Genomic DNA, 25207 nt, shown 5'->3' on the forward strand with positions numbered 1-25207 from the left:
TTATTGTGCATATGCTATCAAATGTTTCAACCTATTCAACTCTATGTATTCTGGATATTAGGAATTTGCCTGAGGCACCTGTATCTATGTTGCACATTAATATCTGTGCCATTGGTAGTATTAAGCCATGCCAGTGCCCCGTTTGGTTATATCACAAGTGTCACCCTTTTGCACAGTCAGCTACTGTAGTCACGTACTGCACTGAAGTACCTGACAACATGCAAAATTCTAATATTTGGACACTGTTCTTAAATTAAAAGGATCATTAGGGCTTGATGAGTGCTAAATTGTGTTGCAAATGTAACAATATGCAACTATTTTAGGTTGCTTCCTGGTGCGATTGCATAGGTGGTGCAAGATGGATTAGTGGGGCACTTTAAGATTAAACCTGTCCATGTATTGCACCATACGTAATGTGATGCTCAGGGAGCATGCAATGGTGGAAAGGCAGGGGGGTGCAGATCTACAGCACCCCCTGATCCCCATTGCTGCCACCCTTATGATTTCAATAAGTGGTGGTCTAATCCGTATTTAATTTTTTATATGGCTGTTTTTATATTTAGTCATTTTATCTGTTTTCTATTGAAGCATTCTATTTATATGACTATTTTTTGGTCTGTTCATCTCTTTGAAATTGAAGCATTCTTGGTTAATATCACTATTGCATCACATACAAGGTGGCTAGTTTTAACGGTGTATGTTTGTAGCCTTGGACAGCCTCAATCCCATTATGCATTTAATTTTAGAGGGTTTCATTAGAATAATAAGTTTTTGACATTCTTCAGTTTTTGGTTATTGCATGTTGAATATATGGAATCTCTGAAGTAGCCAGATTCAAGAATCTTGCACGAGCTCGTTAGGAGGTTGCTGGAATCTTCTAAACTCTAAAACTTTATCATGGTTCATCTTTAAAAAAAAGCCATTTTCATATACCTAGGATGTGTTGCCTTCCAATGTGTCATTATGAAGGACAGCAATTCAGTTAGTTGTAACGCACAAAATGCTAGAAGGTCAAAGGTATAATCAATATTCCTAATTGTGCTCGATTTTTTCAAATAAATATAGAATTATAATTTATATAATATTTATCTGGATTTAGGGATGGCAACGGATCGGTATGGGCCAGGTACACAATTTTTTGTACCCACCCTGTATTTGTCTTGGGGCGGGGCGAGGCATGTAGAGTTAGACATGGCGGGTTTGATGGGTCAATTCGTGTAAAGCTGCATATTTTTTTTTTGCATACAAATCAAACAAATATAAAAGAATATAAAAATAAACTTTAGTACTTCACATACGCTAACAAAATAAGAGTCGAAGACATAGAATATAACAAATCAAATTTTCAACAATAATAGAAACATAACAAACAAAAATATTGTTCTTTAAGAAGCCAAATGTCCCATGAACTAAGAAAAGCAATCAACTAAAAAATGAACAACTAAGCATCATGGCATGTAACCTTTCACATGTTCAATCTTTCTCATAAGTGGAGAGACTAGGACAAAGGGTAGGAAGGGGCTTTGTGAAGAGTTATATATATCTGGGTTGAGTTCAGGGCAGGTTTTACCATTACCTGCACTTGCCCTGGATCCACTGTAGGTCGGGTAAAATCTGTCCCATTAAGATCAGGTTGGGTCAGGTACTTGATGGAGCATAGTAGATTGCTACTCCTAACTGAATTAATTTATACTCAAATTGGTAAAGCATATATAAGAACCAGAAAATCCGACTCCCATTCGGTTGCCCAGATGAGCCTGCAGTGCCCAAAAGTGCTCTTTGATACTAACGCATGCATGATTTGTCCTAAAAGATACTTTTGGATGTCATGGAATTATTTAAATGCCTTAGTTTCAATAAAAATTAGTCAAGCATAATACTTCAGTTAGTGATTTATGAATTCATTTTATAATAAGATACTATTTGTTTAGCAAGCATCTTATTTGTATCTAGTTGGTTCCTTTTATTTCTGGTTGGTGATTTATCGCTTGATTCAGATAAATGCATGGCTATAATTTAAGTGCTAGTATAAATTGCTCATATTTCGCGGACATATGGCTGATATGTTTTCAGAATCTTTGATTTTTTTTTAAAGCTTACCTGTTTTTCTTTTTCCCTTTTTCCACAAACTGAAGCTTTTTTCCAATGATGGACCAAACTGTTGCAGGTTAATGAAGGGAATTATGACCAAGCTATATCCATCTTTGACCAGGTTTACCTGTTTTTGCCCATCTTATCCATGCTCTTGTCTGTTGTTAATGGAATGGACATACGGTAACATTAGACATGTGCAGATTTTGAGAGAAAATCCTACATATCCAGAGGCTTTGATAGGAAGAGGAACGGCTTATGCATTCCAAAGAGAACTTGATGCTGCTATTGCCGACTTTACTAAGGTATAATAATTCGTGGGAACCAGCTTCCACTTTTGGATTTGCATTTTGAGTATTTTTCTTTCTCTGGCAGGCTATACAAACAAATCAATCTGCTGGAGAGGCTTGGAAACGGCGAGGGCAGGCACGTGCTGCCATGGGAGAATTTGTGGAGGCAAGGCCATTTTATCCTATCATGCACAGATATAAGTTCTTCTGTTTAAATTTTTATTTCTCTGCAATAAATTTATTACTTTATATGTTGTTTAACTTCTTGTTTCAGTGGCTTGTTTTTGGCTGCTGTAAGAAGGTCTCTTCTCTGTTTTAAAAGATGAGTATCTAGGTCTTACATGTATGTGTTGTAAATAAGTCATAGAACTGAATTTTCTGGTAAGAAAGACTAATTCTATAACTGTAGAAATTAGAAAACTAAATCAGGCAATTGGAGTAATGTGTGATAGTGGTAAAAGGAAAGGGTAACTTCAAAGAAAAGCACTGGCAGAGTTACAATCATGAGACAGGAAGCCTATGTATTTTCAGTAGACCAAGTCAGTAGGTGCCAGTGACACTAGCAGTAAGTTTTTATCTGTTGTAGATATTTGTTAAAAAATATTTTTCTGAGGTATTGGTGGGTAAAAGTCAGATCCATAGAAATAAAGAGGGAGTGTTATAGTGTTCTCCAGGGGAGACAAATTTTTTCTGGGTGAACTTTTAAAATGTATGGTGTGGATGAGCTATTGAGAAAGGTTTCATCTGAATATATTAGGGGAAGCTTTTTAAAGTAGAGGTATGTGAAAAAGAAATGTGTGGATGGATTAAAATTGTGCATTCTTGCTTGCATCCAAAAAAAAGAGAAGGGTGGGTGGGTAACTAGTATCTATCTTTGTGTAATTATGTGCACACAATATGCCTTTTTCTTGATGTCTTTATACTTAATTTATTTTCTTCTTCTTGTTCTGTTTGTTGCGGGAATCCACCAACAAACAGAGGGTTAATCTTGCTTATTGTACCTTTATTGATTGAATAAGCCCGAGATTTGTTTATTACTTTACCTCTTTAGCAAATGCAGTAAGGGAAAAATATAACCAACACGTGTCTCTTATAATCTTGTTGCTAGTGGATGCTTTCTGCTAAATTGCTTTGCGGACTGTGAAAGATTTATCTTGAGCATGAGAAGCATAATGATATGAAATATACAAAAGGAAGCAAGGAAGCAAAAATGTTAAAAGTTTGACTTACATAATTACAAAAGATGATTGGCTGAAAAAAAGTTTGAAGGATTTAAGACTTGCAGGCATATGCAAATAGCTCAAGGTAGGATTTCAAGTAATTGTTCACAATGTGGCACTACATAAGTATTCCCTAAGATGGAGACTTTGGAGCAATTAAGCAGATCTCCAAGCACTATGGGGTCTGGTATTGCTTCCCATATCCATTAGTAGGTGAGGTGCAGATTACTATTTCAACGTCTTCTGACCATTTGTTTACTAAAATTACTCTTTGGTCCTGATCTATAAGTTTAGTAGGGAAAAGAAAGGCAACTGCATTTGTTTAGGTCCAACTTATTTTTCAAGTTCGAGAACATCTGTCTTGTCTGTTGCCTGATGAAGAACCTTAATATGAAATTATGAGCAAGTATATAAATTCAAGGCCTTCCTACATATGACCATGCATAGGAGCCTCATTAAAGACCCTCTCTTTGCTTAATAACATCAATCCACAGCCTTTTCTCACCTTGCCATCCATAAAAACTCCAAACTTCCCATGACGATAGGACCAGAGAAGCAACTTTGTGTTCAGTTGGCAACAATAAATAGTGCTAAGATCCTCAAGCTTCTATTGGATAATTTTTATGAGAGAAGGATGAAATCTTTTGGTCATGCTTGAAGGCTTTTGCAATGATACCGAATTCATCAGCATAATGTAAAATACCGCTAGATACCTGGACCCTTGTACGATAAAACTTTGTTGTCTGATATTTTGTTTTCTTTTTCCTTTTCCTTTTATTTTAACCTCCCGATATAACATGATAACTTTTATTTTTTGGTGGCATAAATTGATGGTACCATGCATCGCTCAAATGGTAATTTGTGAAGTGTATTATATGCACTAGCAACATAGTGACGCATGGAAATTATGTTCATGTCCTTTAATAATTGTAGATATCTTGATTTCAGGCCATCGAGGATTTAACAAAAGCACTGGAATTTGAGCCAAATTCATCAGATATTCTACATGAAAGGGGTTAGTTCTTCCAACCTTTTTTTCTTAGTCTATTTCACATAATGCGTATTGATATCGACCCTCCTGTTTTCTTGTATGTACTTTTTTCCCTTCTCTTTGAAATAAAGACATGTATAAACAAGGAAAAGTCTTGGCAATAATCTTCTCTTTTCCTCCAGACAGCATAACATCTAAGAAAATAGATATAAGCGACCGGAGCTAACTCTTCCTATCATGGCTAGTTAAAATGTCATTGACAAAATGATTGGTTGACTTAATGCTTTATATGCTCATCATAACAACAATTGGCTGAAAATGCCTTTCCAAAATTAAGAATACTATTCTGCTTTTATTTCATTATCTGCAAATTAATTTTCCTGATTGAGCTATGAGAAATTGAATGGGCTTGCAAGATTAAATGACTAGAACATACTTTTGTGCTATAAGTGTGCTACATCCTAACCAGTATCGAACTCTAGTTTTTTGATATATTGCTTTGAGAGTTTTAACTCATGAAAACTTAAAATCTTGTACTTCTATTTAGATAGCTATATCATGAGGTTTTTTGGTCATAACATGCCTTGTTATCTTTGTGTGACGCTTACCAGCTTGCAATAAGAAAGCACTTAGGGATCTCCCTCCCTCCCCCCCTCTGTGTGTGTGTGTGTGTAATCTATTATACCAAGTGTGAGGGATAAATTGAATAAAACTTCCGCCTTTGTATCGAGGGAATGAAAATAAGGATCCCTAAGAGAGTAGAAATAAAAACAAGATAATTAACAACATGGGTGCAGCCTCCAAGGGACAATAGTAACACGGCTTTTCAACCTTAGTCTCTATTTTAGCAACTTTATCTGTCATAAAGGGATTAATTTAGAAAGTGCAAGCTGCCAAATGGATAGCTTTTATCGATAAGATGTTATTTAAGTTGATCAATGGTATGGAAGTATCCAAGTTTTTTGCATCTTCTTCCATGGCCATCATATGATGTGTATATCACATGACCAGCAATGAGCATACTTGGTTGTAGCCTGCATTATAGTACCAACTTGATTGGTATCGTTCACTTTGATACTATTTGCCATGAATATGTTTTCATATTGCATATCCTGCAAGGCATGAATAAGAAACCTGCAGAACATTCATTTTTTAAATTTTTAGTTTGTGGATATCATGATTAATGATGTTAATTTTAAAATTTTTAGTACTTGGATTCATTTTGCAACTGTCGGACTCAATCCTAATATAACTTGATGTCATATGACTTGAAAGTTTGATGAATACTGGTTCATGGGCCCATTATTGAAATAATTTTCAGTGCGTGAAGTTACTTTACACTAGATATTCATGCTTGTCCTATCTATCACATGGACTTGAAACTGCAAAATGCTGTTGAGTTATCAGGTTAATTCATCTAATCTGAAGCACTATTTTGTGTTTCAGATAATATAGTGCATTACAGGTTTTGCTATTGATACTATCAACAGAATAAAAGTTAAAAATGTTTTCCTAGATTTGACTATATTGCATGGTTTTAAAATAATAAACTCATATTGTGAAATATATCATTAATATTTCAGTACTCTGACTTGCAGGAATTGTTAATTTCAAATTCAAGGATTTTGATGCTGCTGTGGCAGACCTTTCTGCATGTGTCAAGCATGACAAGAAAAACAAATCTGCTTATACATACTTAGTAAGTAAAGCTTATTATCTTGTTTATGAACCATATTTTAAAGTATTTCTTTGGGTCCCAATATTTAAACTTTAGCATAATGATAGATAACGAACCTCAACCCTTCTATTCTGGGCAAAATCTTTCATTGTTATTCATAACAATTAATTCTCAAGTTTTTCATCAGTGCATTCCACCATCTGGGTGTTCTTCATCAGTCTGCAATTTTTTTTTTTTGATCGTTTACAGAGTTCTAAGGCCTTCCATTCTTAAGGCTCTTCTTTGATCTTTGTTATAGATGTCCACACCATCTCAATAATTTCTCCATGCCATAGTTGATTCAACTGTTGAGCTTCTCTGTGTACTTATTTGTAAACACTAAGTTTTACAATTTACCTTACAATTGCTCTAACATTTTGATCTTAAATGCTCATTTTGTTTACCTGCATGTCTGCACCTTCTTTGTTGCATAATGTCATGGCACATACAACACTGATCTAGTGTATCAATAGAAAAAAATTACATCACTGGTCTTTTATTTTTGTTGTACAACTTTTTCTTGTTGCAACATGCGATAATCATGTAATGCTTCTGAAGCACATCTCCGCTTCATCCATCTTTAATTTTTTACATGTCTGCAGATTATGATTACTTATTTAAATAAAATATCTAATGTAATGAAAGTATCAGTCTGAGATACTCTTTCTTTTTTTTCCCAGTGAGTTAGTCTGAGCTACGCTACCAATTTATGTTCTAAATTTGATTATCAAATATGAAAGCACCTCATTTACATTCATGCTCTCAATGTCAATGCTTTTATTATCATTTATTTTTTTTAAAAAAATGTTTATTAGGAATTCTCGAGCCATGGTGCAATGTAAGGTTGCTCCATTGTAATATGGGTGCCATGGGCTCAAAACATCGAAATAGTCTCTTTGCACTTGGGGATAAGGCTTCATACATTTGACTCTCGCTAGACCCCGTAGTGGTGGGAGCCTTGTGCATTAGGCTGCCCTCTTTTCACAGACCTTCTCTAAGTTTTTGATGTTACTCTCCTTATTGCTCAACATTGCGAAAATTCCTCCTGTGTCTGTCATATATTTTAAGTTGCTGAAAACTGCATGTAAATTTTCTTCTTTCTCGACAGTTCTTTCATGAAATGTTCAGGCAAGGAAGCATGATCACTTGGCCTTAAAGCTGTGTTGTTTCTCTAGATCTAGTTCTCTCAATCTATGCAACCAACCTCTGTCATATGTACAACATCTGGCTTTGGAGTTCTATTTTGTGCTAACTGGCAACATTCTGTATTTGTATAAGAATAGGTCTCCAGTCATTTTCATTTCCCTAAATTAAGGACCTCCATGTACAAGCTAGTAAAGCATTGGTTTTTCTTCTAATATTTTCTATACTATTCTTGATAATATGGCAAGTTTCAATTTCTTTAACTTCATTGCCTCAAACATGTACTTTATTTTTGTTTTTCCAATAGGATGGTATGCCAATGGCTTTTATGTGTCCCTCCTTCTGAGCCAATTTTTCTGTGAAAATTTTCATGTACCAGTTTCTTAAATATTTTCTCCTTTTCTAAGTATTAACATCGAGCTACAAAACTTTACAGTGCTGACTCATTATTTGCTTATTGTGAAATATGACTTTCTTACTTATTCTTAATATAACTTGTATCAACTCTCAATATAACTTGTATCAACTCTCAAGATATTCTTCTAACCTTCTCTTGAAGAGTAAAGAAGCATTTCTGTTATTAAATTTCAGTTTTGTCACTTTTGTGGTTATGCTATCTATGATCATGGCTGTAGGGTCTGGCTTTATCAGCAAGTGGTGAGTACCATAAAGCTGAAGAGGCACATCTCAAATCGATACAACTTGATCAAAATTTCGTCGATGGTTGGGCCCATCTTGCACAGGTAACTCATCTGCAAACCATGGGCAGCCTTTCGATCAAATTCATCACTTACTATCGCTTTTCTATGTGGAATTTAATTTCACCTTTTATACTTGGTTGCATGGCTGCAGTTGCACTATTTTTATTTATGTGCACTGACATAATACTTTTATTTTTGCTTAGTGAAAAATCTTTAGTATATGTTTGATTTCAATTCTCTTTCATGTAAGTGGTGTTCTCAGCTCACTGGTACTTTGAACTTTTTGTTGAGGTCTGCACTTATCAGTAATTGTGCTACTTCTCCTATTATGGTTCTATATATACTATCAGCTGGATGAAGTTGGTGACCGGCTACATTAGTCATTTTGTTATATCAGCACAAATTTGATGTATATGATGATATCGGAATTTCAATGGCAGGTTTTGGAATGCATGCTCATCAAGACTAGAAACTTAATATACAAGGTCTGCGAAACTATTCCGAATCATCCGGTTCGAAGCGTCCCAAGCCGTACCGGTGGTGGACCGGGACAATTTTGGCATTGAAACCGAGATGCCGTCGCCGGAAGGAGAAAAAGGGAAGAAAAAAGAGGAAAAGAGAGAGAGAGAGAGAGCGCCGGGAAGGGAGGGAGAGGGAGCGGAAGAGAGGCCGGCCGGCGAAGGCCGGAGAGCCTCTGCTCCGTCTCCGGTTTCCTGTTTCATTCGAAACAGAGGCCAGGAGGGGCGTCTTTTATTTTTGTATTTTTTAAGTTGAAGTCGGCATCTCATTGCCGACTTCACTTATTTTTTTTTTTCAAGTGAAGTCGGCAATGGGTTTGCCGACTTCAACTTAAAAAATGCAAAAATAAAAGGATCCCCCTCTGGGCTGTTGTTTCGAATGAAACAAGGGACCGGAGGTGGAGCCCCGCCTCCGCGTCTCCCGGCCTCCGCCTCCTCCGTGCGGAGGCTCCTCAGTCGGGGCTGACCTCTCTCTTCCTCTCCCTCTGCCGCCTTCCCTCGCTTTCTCTTTTCCTCTTTCGTTCTCCTTATCCCCTGTCTCTTCTATTGTATTGGTACGGGCCTGGCACGGCATGACACGGGCTCGTACCGACTTATCCCGCCGAGCAATCGGTACGGTGCCTGGTACCGATTCTGCCGACGTTGCTAATATATATTGTCAGGATTCTTGCCATAAATAAGACGACATTCTTAAGGGTATGTATGATCCTTACATGCTCCGAAGAATGAAATTAGCATATGTTTAAGCATCACTTCACCAGCAATAGAAAATGACAATTAAGGCATATAAAAGATCTACCAACTAGAAAATGAAAGTTAATACTGAGACAAATTCAAAAGATGAGTTAAGCAATGTTCTGAGATTTAGGGCCATTGATGACGAATCACGGGCTTAGGAGGTGCCAGAATAATTAATAAGCTGAATGGTGATGGTGAGACATGTGGCTACAGTACAATGTGAAGCTACATGTATAATGACTCGCGGCAAGGTGAACTCATGTACCAGAATACAAACTATCAAAGACCATCCTTCAACTCCCTGCGTAAAAATCTTTCAGACTCTGCTAACCACTTGTTTCATCAAACCATATCCATCATATTTCTAAGAAAAAATCACCCCATGATGCAAACTGCTAGTAAAGCCTCAACCATATTATTGTTATCCTATTTTTATCCTAGATATGCAACCATGTTCTTTCTCTTTCACCACCAGTCATTTTAACAACTTTCAGTTGTTTGCTGCTAATCCTGTGTTGGCCACAGGAATAGTTTTCATTTTGAAGTCTGCTGGCGGTCTTGCTTTCTCCAAGTATTAATTCTTTCCTTTTATTAACACTAATTCAATTTTGGATATATGTAGACAGTATGATTGGTAAATAAAATCCAATCTCAGAAATTAAAGCTGCCAAACTGAAGACCACATTCAGGTTCTTGGTTAGCAGAGTAAAATAATAACCTGGACTGCATCTCTGAGGATAGTATTGCGCCATTTTTTTTTTGAGATTAGAAACATCTATTCAATCTTTGTTCTATGTAACATGCTTTTGACAGTAATAATCTGTGAAGATTACGAGGAAATTATCATGTATCTTTGTTAAGAATTCATCTTTACTCTTGGATATGAAATTGAGTTCTTTTTCAGTTACATGCGTTTTAATACATCCGGAACAATATATATATGAACTTATGAGTGCCATTTTTCTGGGAAAGCTAAAAAAGTTGGTGGATACATTTTCTTTCTTAAGCATGTTAGGCAAATGTTAAACTAATATCAAACATATCACATGTTAACTTGCCTGTGAAGCCCCATGGTTCATTGAATATGTCTGTGTGTTCCCCTAAATTACTGTCTTAATATTTATCAGCCACATGCATGGCTTATTTTGCAGTTTTACCAAGATTTGGCTAATTCAGAAAAGGCGCTGCATTGTCTCAAAAAAGTTCTACTTGTTGATGAAAGGTATAAATGCACATCCTCTAGTATATATAATAATTCTGTCAAGAGGTCCAACCCTTCCATTATTTTTGTAACTTAATAAGTTCTTTCTCTTTGGTTCAAATGCTTCTTAGGTTTGCTAAAGCGTATCATTTGCGTGGGCTACTTTACCATGGGATGGGCCAACACAGGTGATGAATCCTTTTCTTTTAGTTGTGCTTTCATAATTATGTTATAGATTCGGAGGGGTGTGCTACTTTAAATGTTCTTCCTGCATTTCATCATGGGGGTAAGTGGTTTCCAAGAGATTTGAATAATCCATCCAGAATCTGAGCGGTCAGTCTCCATTTTTTTTCTGGAGTTACTGTGAGTTTTGCATAGGCTGAATGGAATTAGAATAGGAGTTGTCTGTTGCTTAATTTAAATGCTGAGCAATTCTTTGATTTTGAAATTGATATAAAATAGCTAGGGGTGCAAATGGGTCGGGTCAGGTCCTGAGTGACCCGGATCCGACCCGATTTCTTGTTCGGGTCCTAATTTTGGACCCAGACCTGACCCGGTTGAACATCGGGTCGGGTCGGATTGGGTCTAGGCCTACAATTTTTGACCCAACGGGTCATTCGGGTCGGGTCCATGTATAACCCAGACCTGACCCAAAAAATCTGGGTCGGGTCGGGTCCGGGTCGGATCTTTCATATAATCTCTATAATTTTGGTCATACCTTCCTATCTAAATTCTAGTCCAAGATTGGTTGATATTTCCCTCACAGAAAATCAGAAATATGCCGTGAACTAGTGAGGTTCTTTCTCCCTCATTGAAGTTTTTGGAATATACCTTCCTATCTAAATTCTAGTCCAAGATTGGTTGATATTTCCCTCACAGAAAATCAGAAATATGCCGTGAAGTAGTGCGGTTCTTTCTCCCTCATTGAAGTTTTTGGAATATCAGAATATTTGTCTGGTCGCTAACAAGGTGCTATTAATTTTGGATTGTCTGATGTATTCTCCATTTGAGCAGCCTGTTTTGTAGACTTTTGAAGGTTTTGATTTGATTTTGGATTATGAGGGTTAAACTATTGACCATTTTTTAGGTCATCAGGGGAAAGTGTCCATGTATAATTCTCCATACCAAGTGCTTTTTCTTATAAATGCGAATGATAAAGCATGCTTCAGAATTCATGGAGGCTTTGCAATTATGCTACTCTTTTCCAGTGGGGAATTTTGCTGCAATCCTGCATCAGAACTACGCTTCCCTGGCTATGGTTGATATTTAACAAGTATTCTTGCTAAAGTACGCTTTGAGTTTTTGGCAGCTATAAATTTTGAATCTGATAAGTTCTAACGGTATTATGCTTTTGATCAAAGGTCAGTTGCATTCATCGACTTATAATGGATTGTTATGTTGAGCGAGACGCATTCCAGCGTATCTGGGAAGTGAGTTTGCCCCAGTACTTTGAGTCCTCTGTGGGCAAGGCCGCAAGGGCGGCACAACTTTGGGCATATGCGCTGCGTGATCCCATCTTTATGCATTGATTCAACCATAAAGAAGCATCGCATGCATTTTGCGCATGCTCTGTACCTTAAGAAAGAAATCCATGTGATAAGCAGCAGCGATAAGCACCATTGGAAAATATAATCTTTCATATTCTGAGACACAACAAAAGTAGAAGGATAAACAAAGTAATTTATTTAAACAATGGGTAATCTAGGTCTAAAAGGGTAATCCGGGTTTGGGTTCGGGTCGATTCGGGTCTTTTGGTAAAAGATCCAAAATTGGCCCAAAAAAAATGGGTCGGGTCCTAGTCGGGTCAAGAATGGGTTGACCCAGACCTGACTGGAGAAATAGAACGGGTCGAAATATAAGACCTGACCCGGCCCCACGGGTCCTAAAATTCGGGTTGGGTCGGGTCTATGCGGGTCAAACCGACCCATTTGCAGCCCTAAAAATAGCTGGTCGTTAGGGGATGGTAAAGTCTGAATGGGACAGTAGTTGCAGTAAGGTTAGATTTCCATCGAAGATCAAAGAGCTAAATATAAGGGCTGGTTGCTACTAGGAGTGAACATGCTTTACTCCTGGAATTGTTTAGTCATCAAAAATTCAAAGGGTAAAAACTGGTTGCCCAAATGTTGGTTGACTTTATTAATTTTCCATTTCCATTATTTGCAGACATAAAATCTGGACTACAGTCTTCTGTTAATTTTCTTCTTTTCTTTTATTAACATTTTCTTTCTTTGTGCGATGTTAATAGTGGACTTCAGTTTGTGAATCAGAGAATTTTACATGCGGGTGATGCTGTTGTTATTCTTGCTACCATATGTTGATTGTCCAAAATCTATTTTATGGTACTTAAATGCAACATAGATATCCATATGGAATAAAAAAGGGAATGAAATGACTGATTGCATGGAAATCTCCCTCTTTTTATGTGCTAGTTTGTTGAATATCGAAGCCTCATAAATTGTTGTTTTACTTCATGTCTGTATTCTTAGCTTTCTGTGATTTATCTGTTCTACTCACGGTGATTTGATATTGCAGGATTGCCATAAAAGAGTTGTCTCTTGGATTGAGTATTGAAAGCACAAATATTGAATGCTTGTACTTACGTGCCTCCTGCTATCATGCAATTGGAGAATATGGAAATGCGGTACTTTACACCTTATCAGCAAATGCTTTACTCCCCCACCCTCTCTCTCTTGTATGCATGCATGCACGTGCAGACTTAGACCTGTTCTTTTGAAAATAAGTGTCAGAGCTTCCTTAGAAATCAACTCACAATCCTAAGGATATATGTACAGAAGGAACAGGATTTCAAATTTTTGTGAATACAGAATTCAAGTAGCAAAATTCATGTTAATTATATATTCCAAGTAAAACTTATCATTTAGTCAAAAAAACTGTGGTTTTATAGCACTCTTGGGAATGTTCAAGTGAACCCTCTGTCATATTGCAGTTGCGCTTGTAACAACATTCCATGTTAAAGTAATTCTGAAGAGGTGCATCAAATATTTTGCATTATCTTCATATATTAAGTTACCATAGGTTCATTTCTGACTTTTGTTTGCTCAGTTTATTAAGCCAGTCTCACCCATAACCTCTTCTGGCCAAATGCATGGAGTACCCCTTTTACTAGTTTTTTCTCCTGTGCTGCTTTTGTTCCAGGTCAAAGACTATGATGCTGTACTGGATTTGGAACTTGATTCTATGGATAAATTTGTACTTCAGTGCTTGGCTTTCTATCAGGTAATTTAATCAGTAATGGCCTAATTCAGCATTATGATTTCAGATAACTATCTGCTACGGCTTTAAAACTTTTCTAAATGCTTTCTGGAAATTAATGTTGTGTTGCTATTCTTGTTACTAGCACTTCAATTTTCCAGTTTCTTATTTTAGTGGCAAAATTATCTGCTGCTGGGCTATATACATATTTTAGCTCTTCAGCACTAATTTCTTTTGTTGCTTTTTTCTTTCTTTGTTGCTCTCATTTCCCCTCTTCCTTTTGAAGCTTTGGTGAGTTGTTGATTTTGCTTTGAAGGTTTGACTTAATAAATTGAACTGATTGCAATGTCATTGGAAAGAGACTTCTGTATTTTGCTAATTCCAGCAAATCCACTCCTCTGTTTTTGAGAACTGCAATCCCTTCCTTTATTGTGCGAATTAATAGGATTACAAAATCAGATGATAATAGTATCTAACTAGAATTCTTTTTTTCCCCTTGAAAATGGGAGGGGTGCTTTTTCGTTGCTAAGCAGGCAACTCTTTTGCCTCTTCGGTTGGGAATATACTCCATTTCCAAGAGGCTTGGTATTGAGTTAAGAAATGGTTATGATATGTTCTCAAACAATGGATCATATTCCAGTCAATTGGGAATATACTCCATTTCCAAGAGGCTTGGTATTGAGTTAAGAAATGGTTATGATATGTTCTCAAACAATGGATCATATTCCAGTCAATATAACTTGCAGATTTGATGAGTCTTGCCAATAAACCTTTTCTTTCCTTGTTTTCTGCACAAAAGGTAGATGTTAAATTTGTAGTTGGTTTATAAACTGTTTTGTTTTCCCATTATGAACGATAGCCAAGCGATTTCTTACCATGCATTTTGGCTTCTCTATGCGTTCTATGTCAATTGAAAGACATTTGCATGGAATGTGCATGTCATTCAAATTTTATGTTTAAACCCTTTAGATGTTGTAGTTTTATAGGTGGATCTCAATTTAGGTAGTCCATCATGTACTTTGAGTTGGGTTTCAAATCCTGTTAGTAGAGTTGTAGCCAAACTCAATCACCATGTACATAAGCACACATGCGGGCGCATGTTTTGTGTGTATACCTCATAAAGTGGGATATAATCATGATATATCCATGAAGATTCACTGAAGTACCAAGATTTAATATGCCATCTTTAAGATTAATCCATCAAACTCGTCAAGGTAAATGGATGTCATTTGCTTGTTCTCTTCCCCTTAATGCATGTCTGTTTTGTGAAATGTCTCTATCACTTTCTGAATCTCTAATGGGTTATTACTATATTGCTTTCAGTAGTGCTGTACTTTTGTATCAACTAATCTTCCTTGAATGTGCTTTTTTGTAGATGATTTTATTTTGTTTATGTTGTTTTTAATTTACTATTTGGTCTTCATATCATCCATTTGTGCAAATACTAAACTGCTGAGTTGGTTTTTCCCTCCTGAGATCTGCTGTAGAAGGAAATTGCATTGTACACTGCTTCAAAGGCTAACAGCGAATTCTGTTGGTTTGATATTGATGGAGATATTGATCCACTTTTCAAGGTATTATCATTTTTAAATTATTGTTAGTGATGTTCAATTTTCATGCCTTTTGATATGTATAATAGTGGAGATCCAACTTTATGTGGATCATGAGCCATATTATTCACTTACTCAGTTATTGAGAATTTTTTTAATCCCTCATCTGTAATATTTTAATTGTTTGTTATATTCTGAGGTTTGTCCAACAGAAAAAAATGTTGACTGTATATGTTGGTTTAATCTCAGCATTGTAGTAATTGTTTATTGGCAACTGGATAGATAGAATATGCTGTCAACACTTAGTTTATAAGAATTCAAGATTGATAACTTGTAAAGTCTCAAGTTCAAAGAAAGTTGAGTTTGAGTTTAGTATCATAGATCATTTATCATGTGCCATAAGCTAGTGCTGGTGATTTGAAAGCACATTTTTTCTTTGTTTTTATTTCTTTTTCTTTAAATTTTAGTTTGCGAATTTCATTGATGAAATAATTTCTGAAGTTGATATTTAACACATTTTATTGATCAATTATATCTGTGGATGTTTTTCATATGCATTTACTAACACAGATTGTTATGAAACCAAGGGTGCCAATCAGATGTTACGGTACTAAGATTGTGCAAATTAATTTTCATGGCACCAAGAGTCGACCACTGATATAAATCTCTCCTCCATTTTTTCCCCTTTATGCTCAGTTCTTATTGTATGACTCAAAAAGTCTAAACACAAAAAAAATGTCAGAGATTATTTTTTGAAATTCAAATTGATCTCAGCAACTTGCTGCTGGGGGTACTGAAAATGCCTGTTGTCCTGTTCCATTTTCTACAAATTCCTTGGGTTGTCTTTTCTTCATGTTTACTCTTTTTAGGACTAATCAGAATCACAAGTTTGTCTGCAAGAGCTCTTGAAGCATTTAAGTCTTTCTGATTATTTTAACTGAAAATTATCCATAATGCCAGTGAAAGGGTTCTCAGTAGGGTAAACAGGAAGCTTGAAGCATCATGAACTTACAGTCGCATTATTACAGAAGCAATCCTATGCATATTATCCCTATAATTCCACCTCATTGCCTAATAATCTGATCTTTTCTTTTTCTTATGCTTCATGAATACCTTGAATAGCTGTTACTAGCACTATTTCTGGACTTCTTTACTGGCAAAATTACTATTTTTAGAGTGGTAAGATCATGTGAGCCACTTTTGTGGGTTGTTAAAAACTTGATTTTCCCTTTTCTTCTACATCTGGTTATTCTGGGATGTGATGGGTGTAATACACTAATTTATTATCTTCAGTGTAAATTCAAAGTTGGGTTTCTTGGAGTTACCAATTTGTCAAGTGAGGGCTGTTGATTTTACAAAATTATAAGCAAGAGTTGGATGTTCTGTATTAAGGATGATAAAATGTGATGGAATGTTGAGTATGTAAAAGCTGGAATGGTGGTTTTTTTTTAAAAGAAAATGTTTTAGAAGGAGATGAACATTTTCTACATTTTTTAGTCCATGGGTAACGGCATTTTTCCTTGAAATTGTTGAAATTTTTTTAGCAGGCAGAAATGTTCACTATGGGATGAGTTAGGGGGTGACAATCCTAACCCTGACCTATTTGCCTGAACCAAACACGTTGGATTCAATGGTCAGGTATGGGTCAATTAACCCCGACCTCCGGCATGTCATGTAGGTATGGGTCAAGACCCCTCAACCTGTCAGGTCATGGAGATATAGGTATATATTATTTTCTAGCTGAAAATATAATTATATAACAAAAGGTGTTATGAGTCATTTGGATATTGATCCAATAACTCATACCCTCTATTGAGGAGAACATATATTGAGAACAAGGACCTGGTTGTTTATTGTCATGTATTTAGTTGTTAATTGCAGTACAGGTTTTGATTACTTGATATGGTAAAATAGGTTTTGATATAACATATGGTATAAACAACCCCCAAAAGTTATGGAACTAAGAGCTTGTTCATGCAACAAACAGGCCAAAACAATGCGGATCCGGGTGAAGACTTGTCAATGGGTCAGAAATGGGTCTGGCAGGTTGATTAAGGTTTCAGTCAGGCATCCCTAACCCATAAGTGGGTTGGATTTGGTTAGGGTCAGGCCCATAGGAACTTGATATATGCGCTTAACCCGGTCTGAACCTGGACCCCCATTGCCACCCATGTGCACATGTATGTCAACCCCCCAAAAATTGAATGATTTACCTTAAGGTATAGTGGCAAAATTCAACATGTGGTAGGAATATATGAATCCCATGAAACCAAGGTCCGCCGTACCGGATCCGGTAGGCATACTGATCGCCAAATGGACCGGTACGGTTTTGGTTCGTACCGGAATCGGGCGGTACGAATCGGCCAGCTCTTCTCCATCGGAGCTGGAGAAGAAGAGAACGAGAGAGCGCGGGGAAGAGAGGGAGGAGATTTGTGGTTGCCATCGGAGAGCCGCGGAGGGGCGGCGGAGGCCCCCCGGGGGGGGGGGGGGGGGGGGGCACAGGTCTCCTCCCTCCCTCTCTTCCCCGCGCTCTCTCTCCTTCTCTTCGTCTTCGGCACAGAACCGGCCCGTACCGGTTTCCACGGCTCCGGCGTACCGGTAGCTGGCTGGACCGATTCGTACCGGCCGTTACGGGCCGGTTCGGCATACCATGCATGAAACTATATGGAGTTATGGAGAATTCGTGGGGTAACACAAAGAAGTTCAAATATAAATAATGTTTTAAGTATGGGAAGAGGAAATTGTAATATGTATACGAATACAAGCCTTATCTAATCAATTTGGGGTAAATTGAACTGATAGAAGACCAAAATTTCAGTACAGAAAAACTATGAGTCCCAAGCATACTTGAACTATAAGGACTTATGGGGTGGCCTATGAATTAGAAAGGATTAAAGACTCCAACTGCGTCAAGTAGCTAGCACTAGGCACGCCAAAAAGAGGATATTGTGGTTTAGCAGGTTGTTGGAAGGCTGGGATAGATTTCCCTTGTAAAACCACACCAAACTGTTATGGTTCTGTTGGTTTTTGACAAGACAGGTTTTGATTCACCAGATTTTAGGGTCCAGCAGGAAATTGGAAGGTCGGGATGAACCTTCCTTGTAAAACCACACCAAAACTCCCAACTTTCCTGCTGGCAATTTCAAGCTATAGCTGGATTTTCTATGAAGTCCAAAGTTAAAAGATGGATCCTATGTGGTAGGTCTGAATTTTTTAAGAAGGGTTCGGGATGCCAGGTAATAAAGCCAAATAAATTGGGTTAAATATTAGCAACAGGATGCATGGGGAATACCTATCTACATGGTGTCAATCAAACATTCTCTCTCTTTATATGCTCTATTGAAAATTGTTGTATGAAGTGCAGACATCTATGATAGTACAAATTCATATAAATTTGGGTGGGCTCTTTTGTTGTTGAAATTTATGTCAATAAAGAACTTTTGTGAATATTCTCTCTGCCAATTCACTCGAGAGTAGCTGTTATGAGTATGCAGGATATTTTTAGATGACTAGAATAAGATATAAAATGCTTGCGATTTTGGTTTCTGCACTTTTTCTGTATTTCTTTTATATGGTTTGTTCTTTTATTAATGGTCATCTGATCTGTGTTCATTGACTGACGTGCATCATTTCCATCTCTTTGCAGGAATATTGGTGCAAAAGACTGCACCCAAAATATGTATGTGAGAGAGTTTTTCGGCAGCCTCCCTTGCGTGAGTCTTTAAAAAGGGGCCGACTTAAGAAGCAAGAATTCGTGGTCACGAAGCATAGACAAACTCTTCTACAAGCAGCAGATTTTATTGGACAGAAGATCCAATACAACTGTCCTGGCTTCTTGCCAAATAGGCGTCAGGTGACCAACATTTTTTGATTTCAATTACATAAAAATTGGTTCTTTTATCCTATTTATTCTCCTTGTATATGCAATTTGTTGATTGCTGTTATGATTCATATCTTTTTTGTTTAGCTTGTTGTTTCTGTTTTTAATATTTCACACCCTATCAGGTTTATTAAATAATAGGAGGAATTGGGATTGCATTGACTTTCAAATTTTATCATATGATGTTTCAGATTTGTTGCTTGCTTCATTTTTGTAATCCAGAAATCTATAAATTTTATTAGGCTGAATTTTCTCATCTGTATTTCTAGAGTAGCTCAGACTCTTTATTTCTTCGGAGGATGAGAATATATCCCATCGAGTTGTATTATGAACATGAGAAGTGAACTAATAGATTCATATGGTTTTATACAAGGTTCGCTGTCTCAGTATCGGACTCCGTACTAGTACCATCCTATTATAGTGGTGAGTATGAGTACGATATGTGAAGGTAAGGCATACCAAGAGTTGGTGTGCTACGAGATTGCATACGGATTTGGTATTAGTACGGTACCGATTGGTACGACAAATCTTAGTTTCATGGTCGGCGGAACCGTCCCGAACCGTCCGGTTCAGAGCGTACCAAGCTGTACTAGTGGCGGACCGGAATGGTTCTAGCAACCAAAACGAGAAACTGGCGACAGAAGGGGAGAAGAGAAGGAAATAGAGGAAAAGAGAGCGAGGGAAGGAGGGAGAGGGAGAGGGAGAGGAAGTGAGAAGGTGGAGGCCGGCTGGCGGAGGGTCGGAGAGCCGCCATGCGGAGGAGGTAGAGGAGGGGCTCTGCCTCCGGTTCTCCTATTTCGTTCGAAACAGGGGTCCTGAAGGGGGCTCTTTATTTTTGCGATTTTTAAGTGAGTCGGCAAACTTCTTGCCGGTTTCACTTATTTTTATAAAAAATTAAAAATCTCAAAAATAAAAAGGGTCGCCTTTAGGACTCCTGTTTTGAACGAACCAGGGGAACCAGTGGCGAGCCCCTGTTTCGAATGAAACAGAGGAACCGAGGGTGGACCCTCTCCTTCGCCTCCCCGCGTGGCTTTCCGGCCTCCGCTGGCCCTCCACCGGCCCTCCCTCCCCCTCTTCCCCTTCTCTCTCTCTCTCTTCTTTTCTCCTGTTCTCCCTCTCCCCGACCCCTCTAATGTGTCGGTACAAGCTTGGCACGAAGCCATACCGACCCGTGCCGCCGAGCAACCGGTCCGGGCCCCAGTTCCGGCACAATTGTCCTTGCTTGATTTTATGCAAATCATTTTTCTATACACTTGCTGTAGTGACATTGTTTCAGCATTAGGAAAAAAAGTGTAATGCATAGTTATTTGCTGGGTTACATTTTTTATCTTACAAATAGACGTGTCTTAAAAACTGCTAAGGAACATGTTGACTTGTTCCCTACCTATCTAAGGCCTGTTTGGCTACCTGATCTCCGTGTCCGTGAGGCATTTGCTGTGTGTAAGGAGCTAAGATTTGCTAAATCAAGAAAGGGAATGAAGAGAGGAGTGGGAGGAACTATGTGAGAACATTGCTTCCCAATCTTGAATTTGTTGGTACTAGAATACATCTGAAAAGGTTTGTTCTTGTATTCTCAAAATTTTGGGACGTGGGACTCAATAGATTCCCATGATCCCACCAAGACTTCATCTTTCAGCATCATCTGATAATATCTTCTCACCCACATGGGATATCGCATTGATAAGCTGGTTGGCTAGCCAAACAGGTCCTTAATGTTGTTGGAAGGAGTAGGAATTAATCCAAATTTGGTGCTGTAGAAGGGAAAAGGTGTATATGATTAAATTGCTGTAAAGACTATCATATGTATACAGTTTTACATGAATCAATTAGTATTTGTATGATATATTACATTCCCGGGAGAGGTGTATATAAATATAATCTGCTCAATTTATACAATACTATACATGCATAAATCAGCATTATTATATAATGGTATATTTATTGTAAGATTATCGTGATGACCATTATATTATTATTATTGCTATTATTTGTATGTTTATAAAACTTATTGGATGGGGTAAATTCAATATGGCTTAAAAGAAGGCTGTTAGGTTAAGCAGAGAAGTTGTGAGAATTGAGAAGATAGTAATAATACACTATGGAAAATTAAAGATAGAATGGGCTTGCACAATAAGATATTCTGGGACCTTGATATTGAGAGGAGACAGCTTGAAGCAAAGGTTCAGTAATAGATATGAAAAGTCTAATATAACCTAGATGCAAATTGTAGGAATTATAACAAACTCAGACAAGAGTAGTCCATAATTAGAATGAGTAGAAAAGAAGGATCAAAAACTTGATGCCATACTTGTTGAAATATGGCACATTGGCTGTGGGATTTATTTAGATCAAATTGGTTCATGCTGAAAATGATTGTAATGGTAGTTAAGTTATAAGTGGTTTAATGGTGTCAAGTGACAATAGATTGCAGAATGTGCCTGGGAAAGCTCAGATGCATTGGTGCACCAGCTTAGAAGTGTGAAGGATTTTTTCAAGTGGATAAAACGCTTCTTGGTGGTTCGTGTAACTATGATCCTATGTCGTCATACCAGTTAGATGATCCTCGAAACACCACCAAGCATCTTTACGTATTTAAGAAGTCTTCTTTAAGGTATAATATCAGAATGTAGTTTAACTATTCTTACATAATTAAATATTAAGGGCTATACTGAATCCATGGTCAATTGCCAGATTGTAAAAGCATCAGGAAGTAGAAGAGAAATATTAAATAAGATTAAGCACATAGAGATTGTAAGGTCATCGATAAACTTATTTTAACAGGGATGTATGTCTTAGTAAAACTGGATGGCAAATAAAGTTTCGTAAGGTTGGACTAGGAATAGTTATAGGATGGTCCTAATAAAGATTGCTGGTTATAGTAACCAAGCTGCCATCTTAATTCATGGTTGCTTTGGAGGCTATTAAATGCATATGCAGAATCACCAGTGGAAATTGTCTCAGTATGAGAATTAAACAACCAGAAATGCTTTTAGAGTTTTGCTACGTCTTTAATAATAAGTACTCTAATGATGCATTGCTTTACATCAATTTGATTCAGACATGGTGATGAATCTTGATTTCTTCTGATATTTGAGGTGGCTTTTGATTTTATTATATTTCTCAAATTCCTTTTAGTGGACATTAATGTGATGTAATGTTATCATTTTATAGACACATTAGGGAAAGGCAACTTGTTTTGAGTTAAGAAGTTGCTAATATTCAAGATTGGAAAGCTGCTATGTGAGAAATCTTGTGTTTAAGTGGCCTTTTCTTTTCTTTTCCTGGTAACATATGTTTTGGTGGTCTTCAACATATACCTCAAGTAGGTGCAAAATGGGATGGCTTCAATGACATGATATGATGTTTTGCTATTGAACCATCAATGCCTATTGATTTCTGATCTATACATGTTTTTAAGATGTGTAGATCATGATCAACAAAGTAGAGTTCCAATGTAATTTCCTTGTCACGTATTTTGATGCACTGGCATGATTGGTACCATCAATTTTGCGCTCACTTGATGAGTATGTTAGAGATTTCCAAAAGATAAGTTTCTTTATTTCTAGACATTTTTAGATATACAAATCAAAATTAATAATATAGATCTTTAATTTCCAAGCCTATCATTGATTTTGGGATCGCTAAAACTTCTGCCAAAGTTTCCACATTTTAGTGGCAGTCCAACTTATTTTTTATAGCTATGCCGTAGTGTTTATTTTTTGACTTGTATATTGCAGCTATAGCTAACTATTTTACTTCAAAAAACTTCTTAACGTTCTTTGCAGTATCGTATGGCTGGGTTAGCTGCTATTGAGATAGCTCAGAAGGTTGCAAAGACTTGGCGCTTTCATAGGAATGCAAATAGAAATGGGAAAAAAGTTAGGAAAAGGGAAAAACTCAGTATGCTAAGCCAGAATAGAGGTGGCGCTTGTAGTAGCACTAGTAGCTCCTCAGAAGCTTCAACACTGTATGGCTTAAATGAAGACAGATATGCGTCTGGGCGTTTGCTGTCATGGCATGACATATACTCTATTGCTGTGAAATGGAGGCAGATCTCTGAACCCTGTGATCCTGTTGTCTGGGTGAACAAGCTAAGGTAAGCCGCTTTATCTTAATTATTTTTTTTATCTAGCTTTTTTATGATTTATGGAGCTGATATTTAGAGAGAGAAACAAATTCTAGATTGTGTTCATCAGGTTAAAACAACATTCTAGTGCAATGTAGAGGTGCAGTAGCATAAACAACAAGTACAAAACAATGAAAAGAAAGCCAGATGCATCTGATGTGGTTATTTGATCATATTTTCATCATTCTTAGACACTCCTAGGCAATTGAAGAGCCACCATCTTTTTTGGAACCTAATGTTTATTTCCTTGCTATTTATTTCTCTCTTAACATCTTTATGTGAAAGGCTTAATTTTTAAGGGGTTGATTATATGCTTATGAATCATGATGTGGGGTCTCCATATCACTCAAGCGATCATGTGACTGTCACATGGCAACTTAAGTGAGGCCCATCATATGGCGTATTTTACATTAGTAGGATTTTAGGATGATATTGGAGAGTTAAGCAGAGATTAAGACCGAGCGAGGACTTTTGACAAAGGCTCCAAACATTAAGGGGATTTCATAATCTAGCTGATGCATAAAGGATTTAGGAAAGAAAAAGAAAGGTGGGGGGGAATTCTCAGATCTTTCTCTATTTTTTCATCCCTCCTAACTACTTGTTTTCTTTTTTCTCTTCTTCGCCTTGGCAAGGCTTGGAGTGATGCTCCCAACTCTTTTGACTTTTCCAGTCTGCAAGAAAGATATCGTCATAGCTTTTCTCACACAGAACACCCTTTTTTTCTTTCATTCTCTTCATTCTTATTCTTCCTGCACCCTTGCTTGATTTTTCGTCCTGGAAATTTCAGTCAACTGAATGGCCAAAGCATCGGTTGCTTCCTTTATTTGCTGTTGCTTCTCCTTAAACTTTGAACTCTGCCCTTGATCTGGAGTGTGTTTTTAAGTAGCCTGCACATGATTGCCCCTTTCTTCATAAATCTGTCTTCTCCTCTTTATATTTTCAGTTAGATGGAGCTATGTTAAACTAACTTCAGATTTTATGAGTTGCATAAGTTGATACCATGAAAATATATCGTCTTTTAATTTCTTTTCCTATATACCTGCCCTCCACTTTCCTATTATTTTACTTGAATATAGTCATCAATTTTTTAAATTATTAGTTATGTTGCATATGCTAGTGTGCTTGTTGAATATCATAAATTGTGCGCATAATATTGTGCCAAGAATTTGCATTGATCCACAGGAATAACAATTGTCCCTCCTATGTGCTTGCATGTGCTGCAACATAGACTGCTGCACAAGACAGCAGCTCATGTCAGATGAGGCATAGGATCGCATGGTTTATCCCTACGGTTGAACCACAATGACATCTAGCGGATAAGAGAACCAAGCATAATTACCTTGCTAGTTCAACTTTATAGTTTAAGCTGAACACCTAATGCATATCCAGATAATTTGATTGAGTGAAGAACATTGATTTATTCAGGTATGCAACACTAGGTGTAATTATGATGACTGACACATATTTAAGAAATTAAGATTTCAGTTCCATTTATCTTGCGGTGAGCTATACAAGTTCCTATCATGTTGTTTTGGTAGAGTTCTAAATGTTAAGGTGGTCTCTGTTTTTTGATATGGTCATCTCAAACAATATAGACATCATGATCATATGAAATTATAATTTCTTAGTGCATATTTTCTGTTCATTTTATCATATTAAATCGATAACTTAGCTTTGTCTTCTGCTCAAAACCAGTGAAGAGTTCAATTCTGGATTTGGTTCGCACACACCAATGCTTCTTGGACAAGCAAAGGTGGTCCGCTACTTTCCAAATTATCAAAGGTATAGATGTACATCTTATATATGAGTCAAAAGCAATGGAGCTAAA

At 37.0% G+C, this 25207-nt stretch overlaps 1 protein-coding gene across 2 annotated transcripts in view; it reads left to right on the forward strand.

Annotated features, from left to right (window-relative positions):
- Window positions 1-25207, forward strand: part of LOC103700805 (suppressor of RPS4-RLD 1) — a 40347-nt gene that overhangs the window by 9262 nt on the left and 5878 nt on the right. For both annotated transcript variants that reach the window (XM_026802104.2, XM_008782669.4), the window contains exons 4-17: window positions 2168-2212; window positions 2295-2396; window positions 2467-2547; window positions 4550-4616; window positions 6191-6291; window positions 8088-8195; window positions 10561-10631; window positions 10742-10798; window positions 13143-13251; window positions 13767-13847; window positions 15311-15397; window positions 19020-19226; window positions 23039-23349; window positions 25075-25161. In XM_026802104.2, coding sequence (XP_026657905.2) covers window positions 2168-2212; window positions 2295-2396; window positions 2467-2547; window positions 4550-4616; window positions 6191-6291; window positions 8088-8195; window positions 10561-10631; window positions 10742-10798; window positions 13143-13251; window positions 13767-13847; window positions 15311-15397; window positions 19020-19226; window positions 23039-23349; window positions 25075-25161 — 1514 coding nt within the window. The remainder of the gene's footprint in view (window positions 1-2167; window positions 2213-2294; window positions 2397-2466; window positions 2548-4549; window positions 4617-6190; window positions 6292-8087; window positions 8196-10560; window positions 10632-10741; window positions 10799-13142; window positions 13252-13766; window positions 13848-15310; window positions 15398-19019; window positions 19227-23038; window positions 23350-25074; window positions 25162-25207) is intronic.

This window comes from Phoenix dactylifera, chromosome 16 (assembly GCF_009389715.1).
Source record: "Phoenix dactylifera cultivar Barhee BC4 chromosome 16, palm_55x_up_171113_PBpolish2nd_filt_p, whole genome shotgun sequence".
Classification (NCBI taxonomy): domain Eukaryota; kingdom Viridiplantae; phylum Streptophyta; class Magnoliopsida; order Arecales; family Arecaceae; genus Phoenix; species Phoenix dactylifera.